The following is a 16,820-nucleotide window of genomic DNA, read 5'->3' on the forward strand; positions in this document are numbered from 1 at the left end:
TCTCATCACTGCTACTCTTTTTGTGCCTTAGGAGAGTTTATACTTAATTTTCTTAAAAATTGTTTTCTGTATACAATTAAAGAGCCTGATTGAAAAGGTCCTAGTAGGTGGCAGTATCACCAATAATGGTTTATGTGCACCCCATTTTATTTTAGCTCATCTGGTACCAGTGGTCTTGGAATTAGTGCGAGAATAATTTAACTATGGACATCCTGGCTAGGGATTAGGTATCATTTGTTCCATCTGTAGCTTTTCCAGTGAGTAGTTGTATGATCTTGTACAAATTGGATCACCTTTCTAAATTTCAGTTTCCTTTTCTGTAAAGTAGAATGACATTCACTGCACAGAATTATTTTAAGTGTGTATTATAAACACTTAAAATGTTTGCACTACCTTGTTTTTTTTTAATTGAGGATATTTTAGAAATCACTATTTTTTTTTTTTTTTTTTTTTTTTTGCAAATTCAATTTCAGAGGAGAGAATTTAATCCTTTTGCTATTGGATTGTTAAAAACTTTATCATAGTTAAGCAAACATTTAGTACTGCTAAAGCATGTAATTTATTTTAATCCTTTTTTTGAAAATCCTTAAGATCACAAATTATAAGCACATATCCTAATGTGCTTATTTGCATGCGTATACCTAGCTTTTAATCTAAAAAAGAATGATGCTGTGTTTGATCTACTCTTTAAACTGTTATCAATATATTAACTTATAAATGAACATAGATGTACACATTATTTTTAGAATGCATATAATTCTTTTACCAATAATTCATGGTTTATTAAAGTAACTCCCTATTAATGAATGTTTAAATTATTCTTGATTTTAAAATTGTAGAAAATAAAGGGGAAAGTATCCTTTTTAGTAATTTCTTTAGTATACATCTTTTTAATCACTTTCTTTGGGCAGGTTCCTAGAGCTTGATTTGTTGCATCAAGATGTTTATATGTTTTTGTGTCTTTGGGTCTTTATAGCCAAGTTGCTTCATAGAAATTGTTAATCAACATTCCCACTAGCATTATGAGAATCTTGATTTTACTGGACCTTTTATTTATATTTTTGTCTTTTAATTTTTTATTTCTTTAATTGCTTCTGAATGTAAACTTTTAAAGTGTGCTTATTGGTGATTTTTAGTTTTTATTTTGTGAATTATTGATGTCCTCTGCTCAGTTCCTTAAATAATAAATAGACTATTTTTGTTTATCTGTCAAAAAGGCATTGCAAAAATGTGTTGGATTTTCACTTAACCATTTCCTGATTTGGATCTCAGGAACTATTTTTGAGTGACCCTTCAATATGCTTACTTCTTTAGTGGTGTGAGACCTATACTACACACATAACTCTTTTCTACTCTTTTTTTTTTTTTTTTTTTGATTTTTTAAATGTTTATTTTTGAGAGGGAGAGACAGAGAGACAGAGAGAGACAGAGCATGAGTGGGGGAGGGGCAGAGAAGGGTGAGACACAGATTCTGAAGCAGGCTCCAGACTCTGAGCTGTCCTCACAGAGCCCCATGCAGGGCTTGAACTCATGAACGGTGAGATCATGACCTGAGCCGAAGTCAGATGGTTATCTGACTGTGCCACCCAAGCACCCCTCTTTTCTTCTCTTTAATTCAATCACATCATCTCCCTCTTCATCCCATTTTTGACCTGATCATAATTAATATTTCATTCTTTTCACTCTTTTCTACTAAGTGGGCAAAGCAAATAAGTTGTGGGTGGGAATAAGGCAAGAATAAATTTTTTCTTAGAATTCTAAGCATGTGGATCAGTGCTTGATGTGAATAATAGTGCTTCATAAATATTGTTAAACGAGTGAAGGAATGAACCTGTTAAAATATGACCATTGCTTATTTTTTTTCATCCTTTAGTTCTTTAAACCAAACTAAATTTGGTTTAAAGAAAAGTGCTTTTCATTTTTTAAGATGATGAATATACCCAAACCATTAATATTATTAGAATGATTTCCCCCCCTTTTAAAGTTATATAAAACTTATTTTTAGTCTAAGAATTATTAGAAGGTACTAGAATTCTGAAGGGTGTCATCATTTATCACTTAATCCAATGTTTTTAGAAGTAGAGTTTTTTTTAAATATGTATGGACGTGTGTATACACACACACACCATTCACTGACAAATATGTAGAATTTATATCGTGCATTGTATTAAACAGGTGGTTCATATAAAAATGGTAACACCTAGAGGTATAATAGAAAAAAGCTGTCAAGGACCTCGTATGTCAACAGGCCCTGATATCCATCACTTCATCATGGGATCTGAAGGTAAATATAACTAAATTTAGTATGAAAAAATAGAGGTTAGTGACTAGTTTTGTGAAAATCTGTGATATTGTGATATAAGATCTTTGAAAGAAAGGCGTGTTTTATGTATGTAAAGGTGATTTTTTTTTAGTTTTATTACTTTAATTTAGTACTTCATAGTAGTTTTTATTATGAGAACATCTTATTAAACATCCTTTTACATTTTGGTTTTTTATAGTTTTAGAGATAACTTAGTCTTTTTGGTATTTTATTTTTATTTTAGACGTTTCAGTCCATGATTTTAGGAAGAGTAGCTGTTAAGATTTAAAATAGTTTGCTTTAAAATTTTATATTATTCTCTATTCTTGTCTGAATTATCAGGGGGGAAGGGACTGAGAAAGTATTGTGTTAGTGTCTTGTCTTTCTATAGTTGTATCTTTTGTTACTTGCTATTTGATTCTTTGAAGAAGTGGAATTTACAATTCTGTTGATTTACATATCTTTTAAAACTTGTTTTTTTTGTTTGTTTTTGTTTTTACTACTTAACTAGTATTCTTTGCTTGGTTACTTAATGCTGGGTGAACTAGAATGTAGTTCTTTATCTTATACAAAACATTTCATTCCTGTACTGATCAGGAAGAAACTAACCTTCCTTCTATATTGCAAACTAACTGTTATGTGGTGAATTTTATGGATAAGATGAACATAGTCTTTATTTTTCAATTTGTAGAATGGTAGAGAGGGATATCCCTTAAATTCGGAGAAATAAGATAAAACTAGTATTTCTAAATTAATGAAAGAACTCATTACTAATTTAGAAGGTGGTACAAGCTAAAAAAAAAGATAGACTTTCAAAACATTTAGCTTATTCATGGATATGAGAGCAATTATAATAAACTAAGGTGAAAGGGCATAAATTTTATCTTTTGATAGTAATATCAAGGAGGGAAAAAATTAAACTGTGTCTCAGTGACATGGTAGAGGTCACCATTGATTTGATGACCAGTGGTACAGCTTAGATATTTTTTTCATAATAATGATAAACCTTTGTCAAGATGTCTCAACAGTTTACTCTCATTCCTTTTCTGATAAGTATACTCTTCTATGAAACAATAGAACTACATTTTTAATAAAAAATGTTAAATTCTCTTAAAATAATACAATTCTTTGATAAATATTCTACAACTTTTCATACTAACACATCTAAAAGTTAACTAAAATATGTAACTTTTTGCTATCAGGTGTCAAATTGAATAACAAATAGGTATTAAAACTGATAGGTATTTTTAAAAATATTTTTTGTATAATTTTTTTTAATGTTCATTTTTGAGAGAGAGTGAGCTAGAGTGAGCAGGGAGGGACAGAGAAAGAGGGAGAGAGAGAATCCCAAGCGCTGACAGCACAGAGCCCGATGCAGGACTCCATCCCACGAACCATGAGATCATGGTTATGATCTTAACCGACTGAGCCATCCAGGCACCAAAAGTGATTGTTATTAATTATACTGTTGATGCAATTGGAGTCAACTTTATACATATATATTATCTTTTCAGGTAACCATATCAAACATTTTGTTTTTCTTCCATCACTTAGTATTTTAAAAATTTTGGTTTACACTAAAGGACACAGGTAATAATTGACCTTTATAATACAGTATGATAAATTGTATGATAGAAGTAAATATAGGAGAAATATAGACAAAGTTTGCATTGATGGGTGCTTAAGAAGACCTCTCCAGAGGGGCCTTACCTAAAGCGGTCCTTGAAGGTTGATAAGGAGTTGAGGGAATAAGGTGGGGAGGGAGTTGCCTACAGAGAGAACTGCATGGCAGACTTAAAAGTGAGAACAAGCTATGTCTGCCTTGTGAAGCTGTGAATTTTTCAATATAACTGGAACATAAGATCCAACTGTAGGGTGGAGTAGGCAGCAGGTCTAGGGGTAGAGTGGAAAGGATTATAGGGTGGCTGGAGAGATAATTTGGTCTTTCATGCCTTTTAAAATAGTTTAAACTGGATCTAAAGGACTGGACTACCTCTCTCAATAGTAAATTATCGTATGAATTTAAGGAAGGTAAACTAATAATAAAGTAAGATAAAAAATATGATTTATTAAACATATATGCAGGGTAAATTACTGTATTTAAATGAGATCTTATTATAAATATACATGTAAAATGCCATACTGATCTAAGAGCATAACATGAAATCTTTCAGATCTGGATTTCAGTCCTGGTTCCACCACTTACATTTCTGTGACTTTGTGTCAGTTAGGTAATTCTTTATGCTAGTGTCCTCAGCTATAAAATGGGGATAATAAAAGAATCCATCTTCATAAGCTTTTTGTGAGGATTAAATGAGATTATGATAAGCAGTCTATAAGCATTTAGTAAGTACTCAACAAATGTTAAATTTATTACTATTGTTGCTGTGTGTTACTTTGGCATCAGTGATCTTTCCAATGTATTTATAGTCCCTAATCTCCATCTCTGTTTGTATGTGGATATAGAGTCATCTTAATATAGGCCAGGAGACAGCATGATTGGGAAAGTAAATTTATGCGAAATCATTTTTTTTAAGTTTTATTTATTTATTTATTTATTTTTGAATTTTATCTTTTTAATCTTTTTATTTAAATTCCAGTTAGTTAACATACAGTATAACATTAGTTTCAGGTGTACAATATAGTGATTCAACACTTCTTTGTATCACCCAGTGCTCATCACAAGTTCAAATTCTTTTATAATATGTATTTTCATCTGCTATCGTGAACTATCTAAATAATAACCTGCTGCCTTAAGGGTGTCATAAGCTTTTCCTCAAGCTTTGGGAACATTTTTTCTTGCTACAGTTAAATCATGTGATGACAGCCTTGAAAGTATTATCGTTCAAAAATGTATTTTCCTGATCCTACTAAGTTGTACATGTGACTAACCATGTTAAATTTAACGTTTTTGTCTTGTTTTGAGTTACGAATTTTTCATAATGATTTTTTTCAACAAGCAGCTTCTTCCCATTTTAGATGCTAGAATGTGATCAATATAATGAAAATTATAATAAATAGTCAAAGCATCTGAAGTGCTTTGCATTTTTTTTTTCTGATGTATGGAATTGACTAGTAACTTCAAATAGCTTGCTCTTTTGTTTGGAAAATGGTTAAAAGTACATTTGTATTTTTTAACCCATGACGCACCCTTGTTTTAGCCTTTGCTCTGTGTTGAAATAAGTAAAATGCTTACTATCGGTCCTTTTATGTAATTTTACTAATCACCTTTTGGTTAAATAAAGCTAACCCTTTACTAGATTCCTCCAGAAGGGCACATTGTGTATCTCATGAGTTCTAGAATGTTTTAAACTGTTTTCCTCTGACCTGGATACCAGCAGGACAGCTTGGGTGGATATAACATCCATGGGTTGCACTTTCTTTCCTTGTTTCTTAAAGATGCTGCTCCAGTGCTGCCTGGTTTTATATGTTGTTTTAAAGAAATCTAATGCTAGCTCTTTTGCCTTGTAGCTTCTTTCCTTTTTTTTTTGCCTGGGTGTCCTGAGGATTTTGTTCTTTATTATTGAAGTTTACTACTTTTATAGATCAGAGTTGATTGTCCTAGGTTGTTTTGTGTGGTACCCGTTGGACCCTTTCTGTGTTTATATTTAGGTCTTCTTCTATTTTGGAAAGGTTTTTTTATATTGTAGTGTCAGTGATTAGGGGTTTTCTCCCAGTGTTTTGATTTTTCTTCTTTAGGGATACAAGTTCTATTTCAGCCCCTATTTCTCTGACCTTTTTTTCAACTTTTTATTTCATTTTCTTTCTCTTGGTTATTTTCTTGCTTTTCTCCAATGCCCTTTATTAAGTTTTCATTTGAATCTATTCTCTGTTCTCCTTTGAATATCTTATAACTTAGCCTTCATTTTTTATATGTTTTGTGTTGTTGTTGCTGCTGTTCTATTTCTTTCCTGAGATCGGTCATCTCTTATTTCATTGCTTCTTGCTTTTTGTCCATTTATGTTTTTAGTGTTTGTGTTTTTTTAAGTATATTATTTTGAGAGAGAGAGCATGCACGTGCACGAGCAGGGGAGGGACAGAGACAGGGAGAGAGAGAATCTCAAACAGGCTCTGCGTCCTCAATGCAGAGCCCAACATGGGGCTTGATCTCATGAACTTTAGATCAAGTCCTGAGCCGAAATCAAGAGTTGTATACTTAACTGAGTGAGCCATGTAGGCGCCCCTTTAATGTTGTATTTCTGATTCAAGTATTGTTTTTAATATCCCCAAATGCTTGCTTGACAGTACTTAATTCAGTTTGAAATGTTGTTTTACGTTTTTTTTTTTTCTTCAGGATCGTGGTTGGTTTAGGGGAGAGACTTTTTATTAGCAGAAAAGCTTTTATTTATATTTTCTGACTTACTGCAGTAGTTTTTGTGGATTTGGTGTGCTTTTTTTCTGTTGCTATTTATTACTTAGAAAGGGTTCCTAGTTTGGAAATGTCCTTTTCTGTCACTCCTACTCTCTTTTGTGCTACTTGTTTTTGGATGGTGGTATTGTTGGTGGGAGAAGGCATGATGGCACGTCTTCTTTCTCTCTTATTTCTATAGGATCTTTAATTTTTTCTATTATACTTTCCCTTCATTACCTTTTCTCCAAGGAATAGCACACTTCTCTGAATATCATGCTCCCCTTGCTTCTCTAAGACTGCCATTTCTGGTTCCTCCCATTTTCAATCCCCTCTCCATAGCCAGGGCCTGTATAGCATTTTGGCATTATTGTTGCACTTTTGCTTTCTGTGATTCTGTCTATGCTTTCTTCAGGTCCTATGATACCCTCTTCCCTTTCTTATGAAATCTTTTAAGCCTCCCATTATTTTCTACCCTTACAAACTTGCAGCAAGTAGAAGGCCGTAGAAGGTCTTTTGGAATTTTTTCGCTTTATTTCTACTTCACAGGTAATGTGAAGGTCAGAGTGTTTTTTGTCTCCTAGTAGTATTGAAGGTTTTATTTCAAGCTATACAGAGAAAGACAGATACCATATGTTTTCACTCTCATGTGGATCCTGAGAAACTTAACAGGAACCCATGGGGGAGGGGGAGGGAAAAAAAAAAAGAGAGAGAGAGAGGTTAGAGTGGGAGAGAGCCAAAGCATAAGAAACTCTTAAAAACTGAGAACAGGGGCGCCTGGGTGGCTCAGTCAGTTAAGCGGCCAACTTTGGCTCAGGTCATGATTTCGCAGTCCGTGAGTTCGAGCCCCACGTCAGGCTCTGTGCTGACAGCTGAGAGCCTGGAGCCTGTCTCAGATTCTGTGTCTCCCTCTCTCAGACCCTCCCCCGTTCATGCTCTCTCTCTCTCTGTCTCAAAAATAAATAAACGTTCAAAAAAAAACTGAGAACAAACTGAGGGCTGATGGGGGGTGGGAGGGAGGTGATGGGTATTGAAGAGGGCATCTTTTGGGATGAGCACTGGGTGTTGTATGGAAACCAGTTTGACAATAAATTTCATATATTAAAAAAAAAAATGATCGAGAGCCAAAAAAAAAAAAAAAAAAGGTTTTATTTCAGCATTATTTGTGGTTTTGTTTTACTTGTTGATTTTTATGGGTTTTTTTTTTTGGGGGGGGGGGGAGTAGAGAGGGGAGAAGTTTCAGAATCAAATGACTGCCATTTTCTTAGTCCTGAAGTTACCTGAAAGTATATTTTCAAATTACAAAAGGTTGTATTTACTTTAACCAAATACTTGCATTTTATATCAAGTAGCAATTGAAGCTCTTAGTTTTCTTGAGAACAAACATTACATTTGAAAATTATAAAACAGAAGATATTTAAATTTATTGCAACATATTTTGGATAAAAGAGAAAGAAAAGTGAATGATATATAAGCCTCTATGATGTCATCTTGCCATGGAGTTATCTATAAGTAATAATACTAAGTAGATATAAAATATGAAGTGTATAAAGTGGTATAATGTACATATAATCAAGTGATAAGTAGTCCAAGTCTTTTATATCACTCTGTTGACAATACTCCCAAAACAAAAGAATCAATAAATACAATAAAACAGAACAGAAATGAGCCTTTTGATTAAGTGAATTTAGATATATCCATTTGTGATGGGCTAATTTGAATGTAAATCTGAATGGAAGCTGCCCTCCTTCAAACTGTGTTTGAGACCTGGATGATTTTGCTTTCACAGTGGGACCCCCTGTAGAGCTGATAGCTAGATAGTTATAGAGACTCACCTTAGGCATTTCACTAACCTTACAATAATGCAGTCTCATTTTACTGATTTTCATCTTTTTTAACCTAACTTATAATGTTATGGTGGATTTTACTACTTCAGAGTGCCTGCTCTACTACATACGAGGCAGTACAGGTATATAGGGGTTTAAGGCATAGTCACTTTTCACTGTTACCTTAGAATTTTGATGTAGAATTAGAATTTTAAAGGAAGTTTGCTAATGTAAAGGCATATATATTTTAAAATCAACTTTTTGAATAATCACATGTACAAAATTAAAATATGGACAAATGTACAAAATTCAAAAGGTACTGAAGGATGTACAAGGGAAAATCTGCCTTCTATCCCTGTCTTCCAAGCATCTCCCTTGCTCAGAGTAAACACTTAACTGCTGTATATCAGTATATATGTATGCAGTTTTAAAAACACAAACAGGAGTTTACTACTCTTTGCTTTACACTTCATTTTATAAAGCTGAGTTCATGTAAGTATCATTACATTTAGAGCCACTTCATTCTTTTTGACAGCTACTTGAATGTATACCGATGTATTTAACCAGACCCTCATTGATTGGCATTTAAATGGTTTCTGGCTTTTTTTCCTGGGTCATATTTAGGTTATGTTTAGATTATATTCTATAATTCAAAGAAATATTTTCAAATGGCTTCACTTGTCAGATGTTAAGGAAATATTTCACAAAAACCTGGGAACTTGGAGTTTAGTTTTAAATAGATGTTTTCCTGTCTACAGTCAAGGCTTATATTGACCTTTTCCTTAATGAATTTCAATCTGGTGACTGTTGAGTTTCAGCAAGTATTTATTAAGGTTTTCTGTAATCTGTGGTCAGATTAAATAGAGGAGATGATTCCTGTGTTTAGGAGTACATGCCTGTCAAATTTCAATTTATTTGTAGAAAGAACTTTTAACATCAGATGTTAGTTCCAAGGCTATAGAAGCTTCTAAAAATGTTGAAAAGAGTTGAAAGAATTACAAATAAGTTTAGTGATGGTGTCACTGTAGTAGTAGGAAGATTAGCAACATTAAAAATTAAAGTAGTACTACTTGTATTGGTAAGAAAGAACAGGTATGATAGAAAATTCTGTGCTGGTGGATGAGGAGACAGCATAGTATTAATGGTTTACCTGTCAGCCTTTTGCCTCTTTGGCAAAGGTTTAGAAGTTCTCTTAGACTCTTTCTATAGTCTAAGATATCTATTTCTTAAAATTTTTCTATTTGTAAAATGCATGATGGTTAGTTCCTTATTTAAGGAAATAACTCTGAAGTTTCATTTGTAATTCATTTGGAGAATTAAGTTATAATGGTTATTTTAAAATAGCTTTATTGAAATACAGTTCACATACCATAAAATTCACCCATTTTAAAGTGTATCCCTTAGCAGGGATAGTTCCTGAGATTAGTGTTTGAGAGTCTTTTCTGAGCATGGTTGGGGTCCTTCCCACTGTTTCTATACAGGCAAATTAACTGGCCTACAATATTGCCTTTATTTTCAATAAATTAACCTATGTCCTCCCAGTTGCCTTTTACCAAATCCTCCACTGTTTTGAGAGTGTTTTAGGCTTGAACTTCTTCATGCTGTGTTGCAAACAAAGTAATTTTCTTTGGAAAGAGATTAGGAGCTATTTTTTGGTTTGTGTTCCCTCACCCCCTCCCTCCTCCACCCCTGTAAAATCTCTGAGCCTTGATCCTGGAGGCGAAGGGAGGAGAGAGGAGCAGCAGAGCAATGGCATGCTTTTCTCTGAGGACATCCCTGCTTTAGTAGCTCAGTGCTAGGGAGAAGAGAGAAGGAAAACACATCTTCTTGGTTTGCTTCTCCTGGCAAGATACCAACTCTTTGCAAGCCAGGCCAAGGGTGATTGGGATCCCAGTATTAGTGTAACACTCCAAGTAGAGCCTCTGCCCCACCAGCTAAGGTTGGGTACTAGAAGTGAGCCAATCTCTTCCCCACTTCTCCCACATCTTGGTGGTATGTGCCTGGAATGTAACTTTAGGAAAAGGTAGATGAAGGCAGTGTTGTTATATGGAAAAGGATCACAGGTTTTTCTGAAATGAAAAAAGTCTTCACGTATATATTTCAGAGAAAAGAAAACATACATCCACACAAAAATTTGTGTGTAGATTTGTATATATATTCACAGTAGCATTATTTATAGCAGCCAAAATGTGGAAACCTATGGAACTTTCAGCTCTGGGAGGGGAGAGGGACTGAACATTGAATTAGTGGTTCAATCAGTCATGCCTCTGTGATGAAGCTTTCATAAAAATCACTAAAATGCAGGTTTTGGAGAGCTTCCATGTTGGTTAACACATGGAAGTTCTGGGAGGGTGGTGCATCTGGAAAGGGCATGGAAACTCAGCCCCTTTCACCATACTTTGCCCTCTGCATCTCTCTTTTTTTTTTTCATCTTAACTCTTCCTGAGTAGTATCATTTTATATTACATTGACAAGCTAGTAAAAAAAAAAAAAATGTGGAAACCCAAATGCCCATCAACTAACGAATGGGTAAACAAAATGAGTTCTGTATACATTGGAGTAATAGTTCATAATTTAAAAAAAATGAAGTACTAATACATGTTATAACAGGGATAAACCTTGAAAACATTATCTAAGTGAAGCCAGTCACAAAAAAAACACATATTGTAAAATTCCATTTATATGAAATATTCAGAATAGACAAATTTATAGAAGTTAGCGGTTGTCTAGGGCTGAGTATGTATGTGGGGATGGGGGGGTGATGGAGAATGACTGTTTCATGGATATGGGGTTTCTTTTTTGGGGTGAGGAAGATGTTCTAAACTTAGATTTAATGATAGTTGCATATATCTATGCATATACTGAAAAACATTGAGTTTTACACTTTAAATGGGTGAATTTTATGGTCTATGAATTATATCTCAATAAAGATGCTAAAATAAAAGATAAAGTCTAGTCACTTGTTATCTTTTAAAATTTACAAGATATATCTACTTTTTATTCAAATACTAATCAGGCCAAACTTGCAGAGTTTCTGTAATTTTACAAGTCATAATGGGGTCATATTTGCTATCTCCATAGGCAGTCATTTGTATATGTGAGGAACATATTGTGATCTAATGTAATTTACTTTTTACATAGTAAAAAGTTTCATAGTTTTCTATCTTGTATTCTATACTGACATTTTGAGTATATTATAAATTTATTGAACGCTTTTTTTGTGATACTATTTATTTATTTATTTATTTATTTATTTCTAGTGTTGTCATTTTCTCCAATTCAAAGATTTCCCTCTTTATTCTTTTTTTGTGATTCTCCGAAAATTTACTGCTAGTGTTAATAATTTCTAACATTTGTACATCAGAAATCACTGATTTGAAAAGTGTGACATTGTGAATATAATAATTTTTAACCATGTCTCTTCAAATATTTTAGCATAGTTATTTAAATCATGTAGAATATAGTTTATATTTAACTTGCTATTTTCCTCTTTGATTTATCTCTCCTCTCTGTAATAAAGAAAAGAGCATTTGTTTCACTAGTGGTTCTCTTGTGCTAGATATTTATAGTAACTATTTTGTCTCTGAAATATCTGTTTTTTTTTTTTCTTTTTGTTTTGTTTTTTGTTTTCTGTTTTACAAGGGCATCCCAGTGTTGCCTTTGTCATTGTATGAATTCTTAGGAAAAAAGGCAAGGTAATAATAGTCCCTCTAATTTCTTCTATCATTTTAAATTCTCATAGAGGTTTCTTTTTGCCCCAGTAAATTGTTCTCACAGTAAAAGTAGGCACAAATATCAAAATATACTTTTGTCTGAATGTATATGAGATATAAAAACCTGTTGTTTTTAAATTTGTTTTCTTTTAGTAGGTTGTAATGCTTTTCAAATGATTTAAAAGTAACCTTGGAGAAGGGTTACCTTAAAAATGTCTTAAAGTATTTATATATAACATAAGAAAAATGTATTCCAAAAACTTTTTTCAGAAATTATAAAATGTTTGTTTTTCTAAAAAGACTTGAGTAGCCATTATTCCCCACATAGAATAGATTAAATAGATTTAAATATGAATAGAATAAATTAATAGAATAAATAGATAAAATAGATTTAAATATGACTTAGAAAATTGGCATGTGATATATTGGATTATTCCCCCTTCTTTTTCAGGAACTCTTGGTGTGATAACAGAAGCTACAATAAAAATCAGACCAATCCCTGAATACCAAAAGTATGGCTCAGTAGCTTTCCCTAATTTTGAACAAGGAGTAGCCTGTTTAAGAGAAATTGCAAAACAGGTAAAAACAAACAAACAAAAAAGAACAAAAACCCACCCATATATATTTATAGTTTAAAAATTCTGCGTAACTGATTTTGTATGTCACATATAATCTTCATATTTAGTTGTGTTATATATGTGGTTTTTCCCCAGTTCTGTATGAAAAGGTAATGTAAAATCATCCCTGTAAGTGCAGTTGCTATTTCTTTATTTCTTGGTTTAAAGAGTGCTGTGTGATTTTAAGCCAAGGTAAGGTATATACTTGGGTTGATGGCTTTGAATGACTCTGCCTTTAATGAATGTTATGTTTTCTTAAATTTTTTTTAGGTAAGATATTTTGTGATTAATTTGAAGTAATATATAATTTTTCTTAAACTAAGACATTTATTGAAATTAAAATAAATGGCTGATTGTCAGTGATCAAAAATATAGAAATTAAATATAGGTAATCAAACTTTATCAATACTTAGAATATGCTACTACTAGACCCTACTTTGTTTTATAATAGTACCTAGGCTATAGCTTAAGTTAAATAACATAATATAACATCATATATTTAGCTATAAGTTAAGAAGAATTCCCATTTTCTGTTCCCTTATTTAAAAAAAAGATATAATATTAAGGATTTTTAAAAGACTAGGTCGTGTCAAGTAATTTTATTTCTGTATTCTGTGTATCAGTGTAGAAATTCTTGCATTTCTTCAGGTATTTGGTTCATTATTTGAACTACAATGGTTTGTGAAAAATTCTCATTTCAGCATTTCACAGTGGGGAGGAAATCAAGGGAGTATACTGCAGCCTGTTTCTTCTTGCTTTCTCCAAACTCCTGGAGTTCTTTAGTACTTCCCATCAGCTATATGCAACTAGAATCTTGAGGCAAGGGACCTTTCCAACCTGACCCATATAGGTCAGCCTCCAGGTATATCATGAGCAGAGTGAAGCGAGGATCTGCTGAGGCAAAGGAATGATATCCAGCAAATACTCCATATTCATTGTGGACTCTTTCAAGTACGGAAATGGAAAGTGGTCAAGAGTCTTATCTTCCCACCATTCTATGACATAAATGCCTTAAAGAAATTTAAAATAAGCAAAAATATTTCACAGTTACATATTTACCATTTTTAGGGTTCTTTCTTTCATATATTCAGTTTTGCTTTCTGAGACATTCATTTTTTCCGTTAGTTTTCTGCTTTGAGGAGGTTCAGCTATATGGTCATTTAATCTAACAGTTGACAAGGATAATTTCTATAATTTCCAGGTAGCTTCAGTTACTTATCAGTTAAATTGCTTCCTGCATTAAGATTTAACCATAGGCCCCTTAGTCTTGATTGTCTTCCTGCTGGGTGGGAGAATAATTTAAAAAAGAAGTATAGTCCTAGAATGAACATTCTTAAACTACTGGCAGGTTAGTTTGGTGGTGGTAAAGCAAAAACAAATGTTAATAGTTGAAACTTTTACAAGAAGAGCTCCTAATTCCTAGAACCTTGGGGATATTATGTTATGGTTAGGGTGCTAGAATATATAGTTAAGTATTATGCTATTTGCTAAAATAATGAGATGATATAATATTTAAATATTATTTTAATATATAAATATGTAATATACATTACATATTAAATATCAATATACTTCATATATTTAATGTAATATTAAATATTATATTTAAAAGCAGGACTACTGAATAAAGGAGAAGTGGAAATAAGTTTCAGGAGTAAATACTATTTGTTATTCTGACATGATATCTGAGCACTGAGTAGTAAAGTTCAAGCGTGTCCTGATACTTGTCACTAAAACCTTCCACATTTAAAGGCAAAGGAAGACAATTTCAAATTTAAGATAGCCTAGATGTTAAGGAATAAAAGAACTAATTGCAAAGTGTTATGGTTTTGCCTGTGAGTTAAAACCTAGAAGAATAGAAAGCTAAGTTTTCATGTTGTTTTTTGTTTGTTTGTTTTGCTTTGTTTAGAAAATTACTGTAAGTAAGTTCACCAATTAAAAATCAAAACAAACCAAACATTTCCCATTATTAGATTATATTTTCTTATCAATTTCAATCTCCCTTAATGATTTTTTTAAGTGTTTTCACCTTGTATTATAATTTATTCTTGGTGTTAAGTACTTTTGTTTCTGTCTTTGTTAAGCTTGATTATTTCCCCTCCCCAAAAAAGCTTTATCATAAAATTTATAGTTCGTAGTATCTCTCTTTTTCAGGTTTTGAATATGACATCTTTTTAATTGGCTATTGCTGTCTCCATATTTTATGGCAAAATAAGCAAGAATGCCACATTGGATTTTTAAAAATAATTACAGAATCGATAAAACTATCTGATTTGTATGTATTTTCAACAAAAGATCTTTGATGAGGTCACATTCAGTCTATGTTGGTCAAATCTGCCCCTTCACAAGCTCTCCATTCTGTAGAACACAGATTTAGTAGACTTGTGAAAAAATGTTGCTAGGTGATCTTGGAAGTAAAGGTAGACATATTTATGCTTTCCTCTTTTCTGCATTGTAAATATGTAAATATATCTTAGGTTTCATTAATGAGAAATGATGTACAAATGTATCAGACTCCTAAATTTATAATTTTATTAAAATGGAAATATTGGATTTAAACATAGTTGCTATAATCTGATGCAGTTTTTGTTACAATTTAATATATGCCCCTGATAGAAAGTAATAGAGAACTACTTGTGCTAATGAAAAGCAGGGGGTGAAATTTTCCTTCATCTTTGCATAAGTCAGTAAAAATTGCGCTTTTACTCGTTTTAAAAAATTCTTTGGATGTTCACCAGTGACTGTAATCGAAATTGACTACACAAAACTGTATTGGGTATATAGTTTGGAATAAACAAAGGTGATAGCTGATAGAAAGTGCTACCCTGTGGTTAAAGACCTTAAAGGAAAGCTCCCCTCTAATCTATATTTTTAATAAATTGGTCCTGTGTACTTGGTAATAGACAGTTTTTAAAGGCATACATACCACGTGACTAGAAAGTTTGTCTTTCTTGAAACTGATTAAAAAGCCTAGATAGATACTATTTTATTTTCAAATATTACTTGTATGAATGAAACAATTGCTAAGAATAGTTACTGTGATTTGGAGATATTCCACTGTTTGAGGAACATATATATTTTACTTCTGCACAGATAGATAATTATGAATGTTTACCTGCCCTGGAAATGGGCAAATGCTTGTATTATGGCTTAGAGACATTTACATATTAGTTTACAGAATGTACAAATCTCATATGTCAAGAATGGAACGACGTGTGCTGCCCTGCTTTGTAACAGTATTCTCAGGCAGAAAAATTGAGAAAATGATCAGATTTTGGCACTAGTTGTTCAATTTGCAATTTGGAATTTCAGCTGATAGGAAGAGAATTAAGATCCATTAAAATAGATGATACATGGTTTACGATTGTGCCAAATTCTTGATTGAATAATGAGTTGGCTGGTTGTAATTCCTCACTGTCATTTCATAGCACTTCCATTTTTACGGTATTTTCAGACTCAAGTTGCTTTTGAAATGGGGAACTGTATTTTGGATATGTATCTTTGGGAAAGGAGTATACATGATTGTTTACAAATAGCAAAGTGGGCTCTTTGTATATTTTCATCACTATTCTTACTGAAGGAAATAAATTAAGCAACTTTATACTGACAGCAGAAGGATTCTACTAAGGTCTCTCATCTAATCTTTGTCCACGTGAGGATTGTCCTCTTTCAATACTTCACTGCCTTGTGAGGAGCTAGAAAGGAAGATTTAGTAGAAGATTAATGTGATTCTATCTTATAAATGGCAGTCCAGTATAATCTCCAACTTAACTCAGTAGATGGGTAAGTAAGTGATTTTTAAGACTTTGAGAAAATAGATTTCTTACTGTAGCCTCTCAGGTGAGAGGAAATAGTGTTTTTTAATCAGAATATCAGTTTCAGGTATATTTTATTCTCTTATTGTTTGTTTAGAAATAACAATGATATCTTTATAAAGTTTTAAGGGAAAAAGGGTTGAAATAAGCTCAAATTGAGCAGTTTTTGAAGTCTGGGATTTTCCCTTCCCAGTAAAAA

General features: G+C 32.5%; 1 protein-coding gene across 1 annotated transcript in view; it reads left to right on the top strand.

Annotated features, from left to right (window-relative positions):
- AGPS (alkylglycerone phosphate synthase) overlaps positions 1–16,820 on the top strand; it is a 143,547-nt gene that overhangs the window by 76,054 nt on the left and 50,673 nt on the right. The window contains exons 10-11 of the mRNA XM_042949222.1: positions 2,176–2,284; positions 12,641–12,768. Coding sequence (XP_042805156.1) covers positions 2,176–2,284; positions 12,641–12,768 — 237 coding nt within the window. The remainder of the gene's footprint in view (positions 1–2,175; positions 2,285–12,640; positions 12,769–16,820) is intronic.

Source organism: Panthera leo, chromosome C1, assembly GCF_018350215.1.
Source record: "Panthera leo isolate Ple1 chromosome C1, P.leo_Ple1_pat1.1, whole genome shotgun sequence".
Lineage (NCBI taxonomy): Eukaryota > Metazoa > Chordata > Mammalia > Carnivora > Felidae > Panthera > Panthera leo.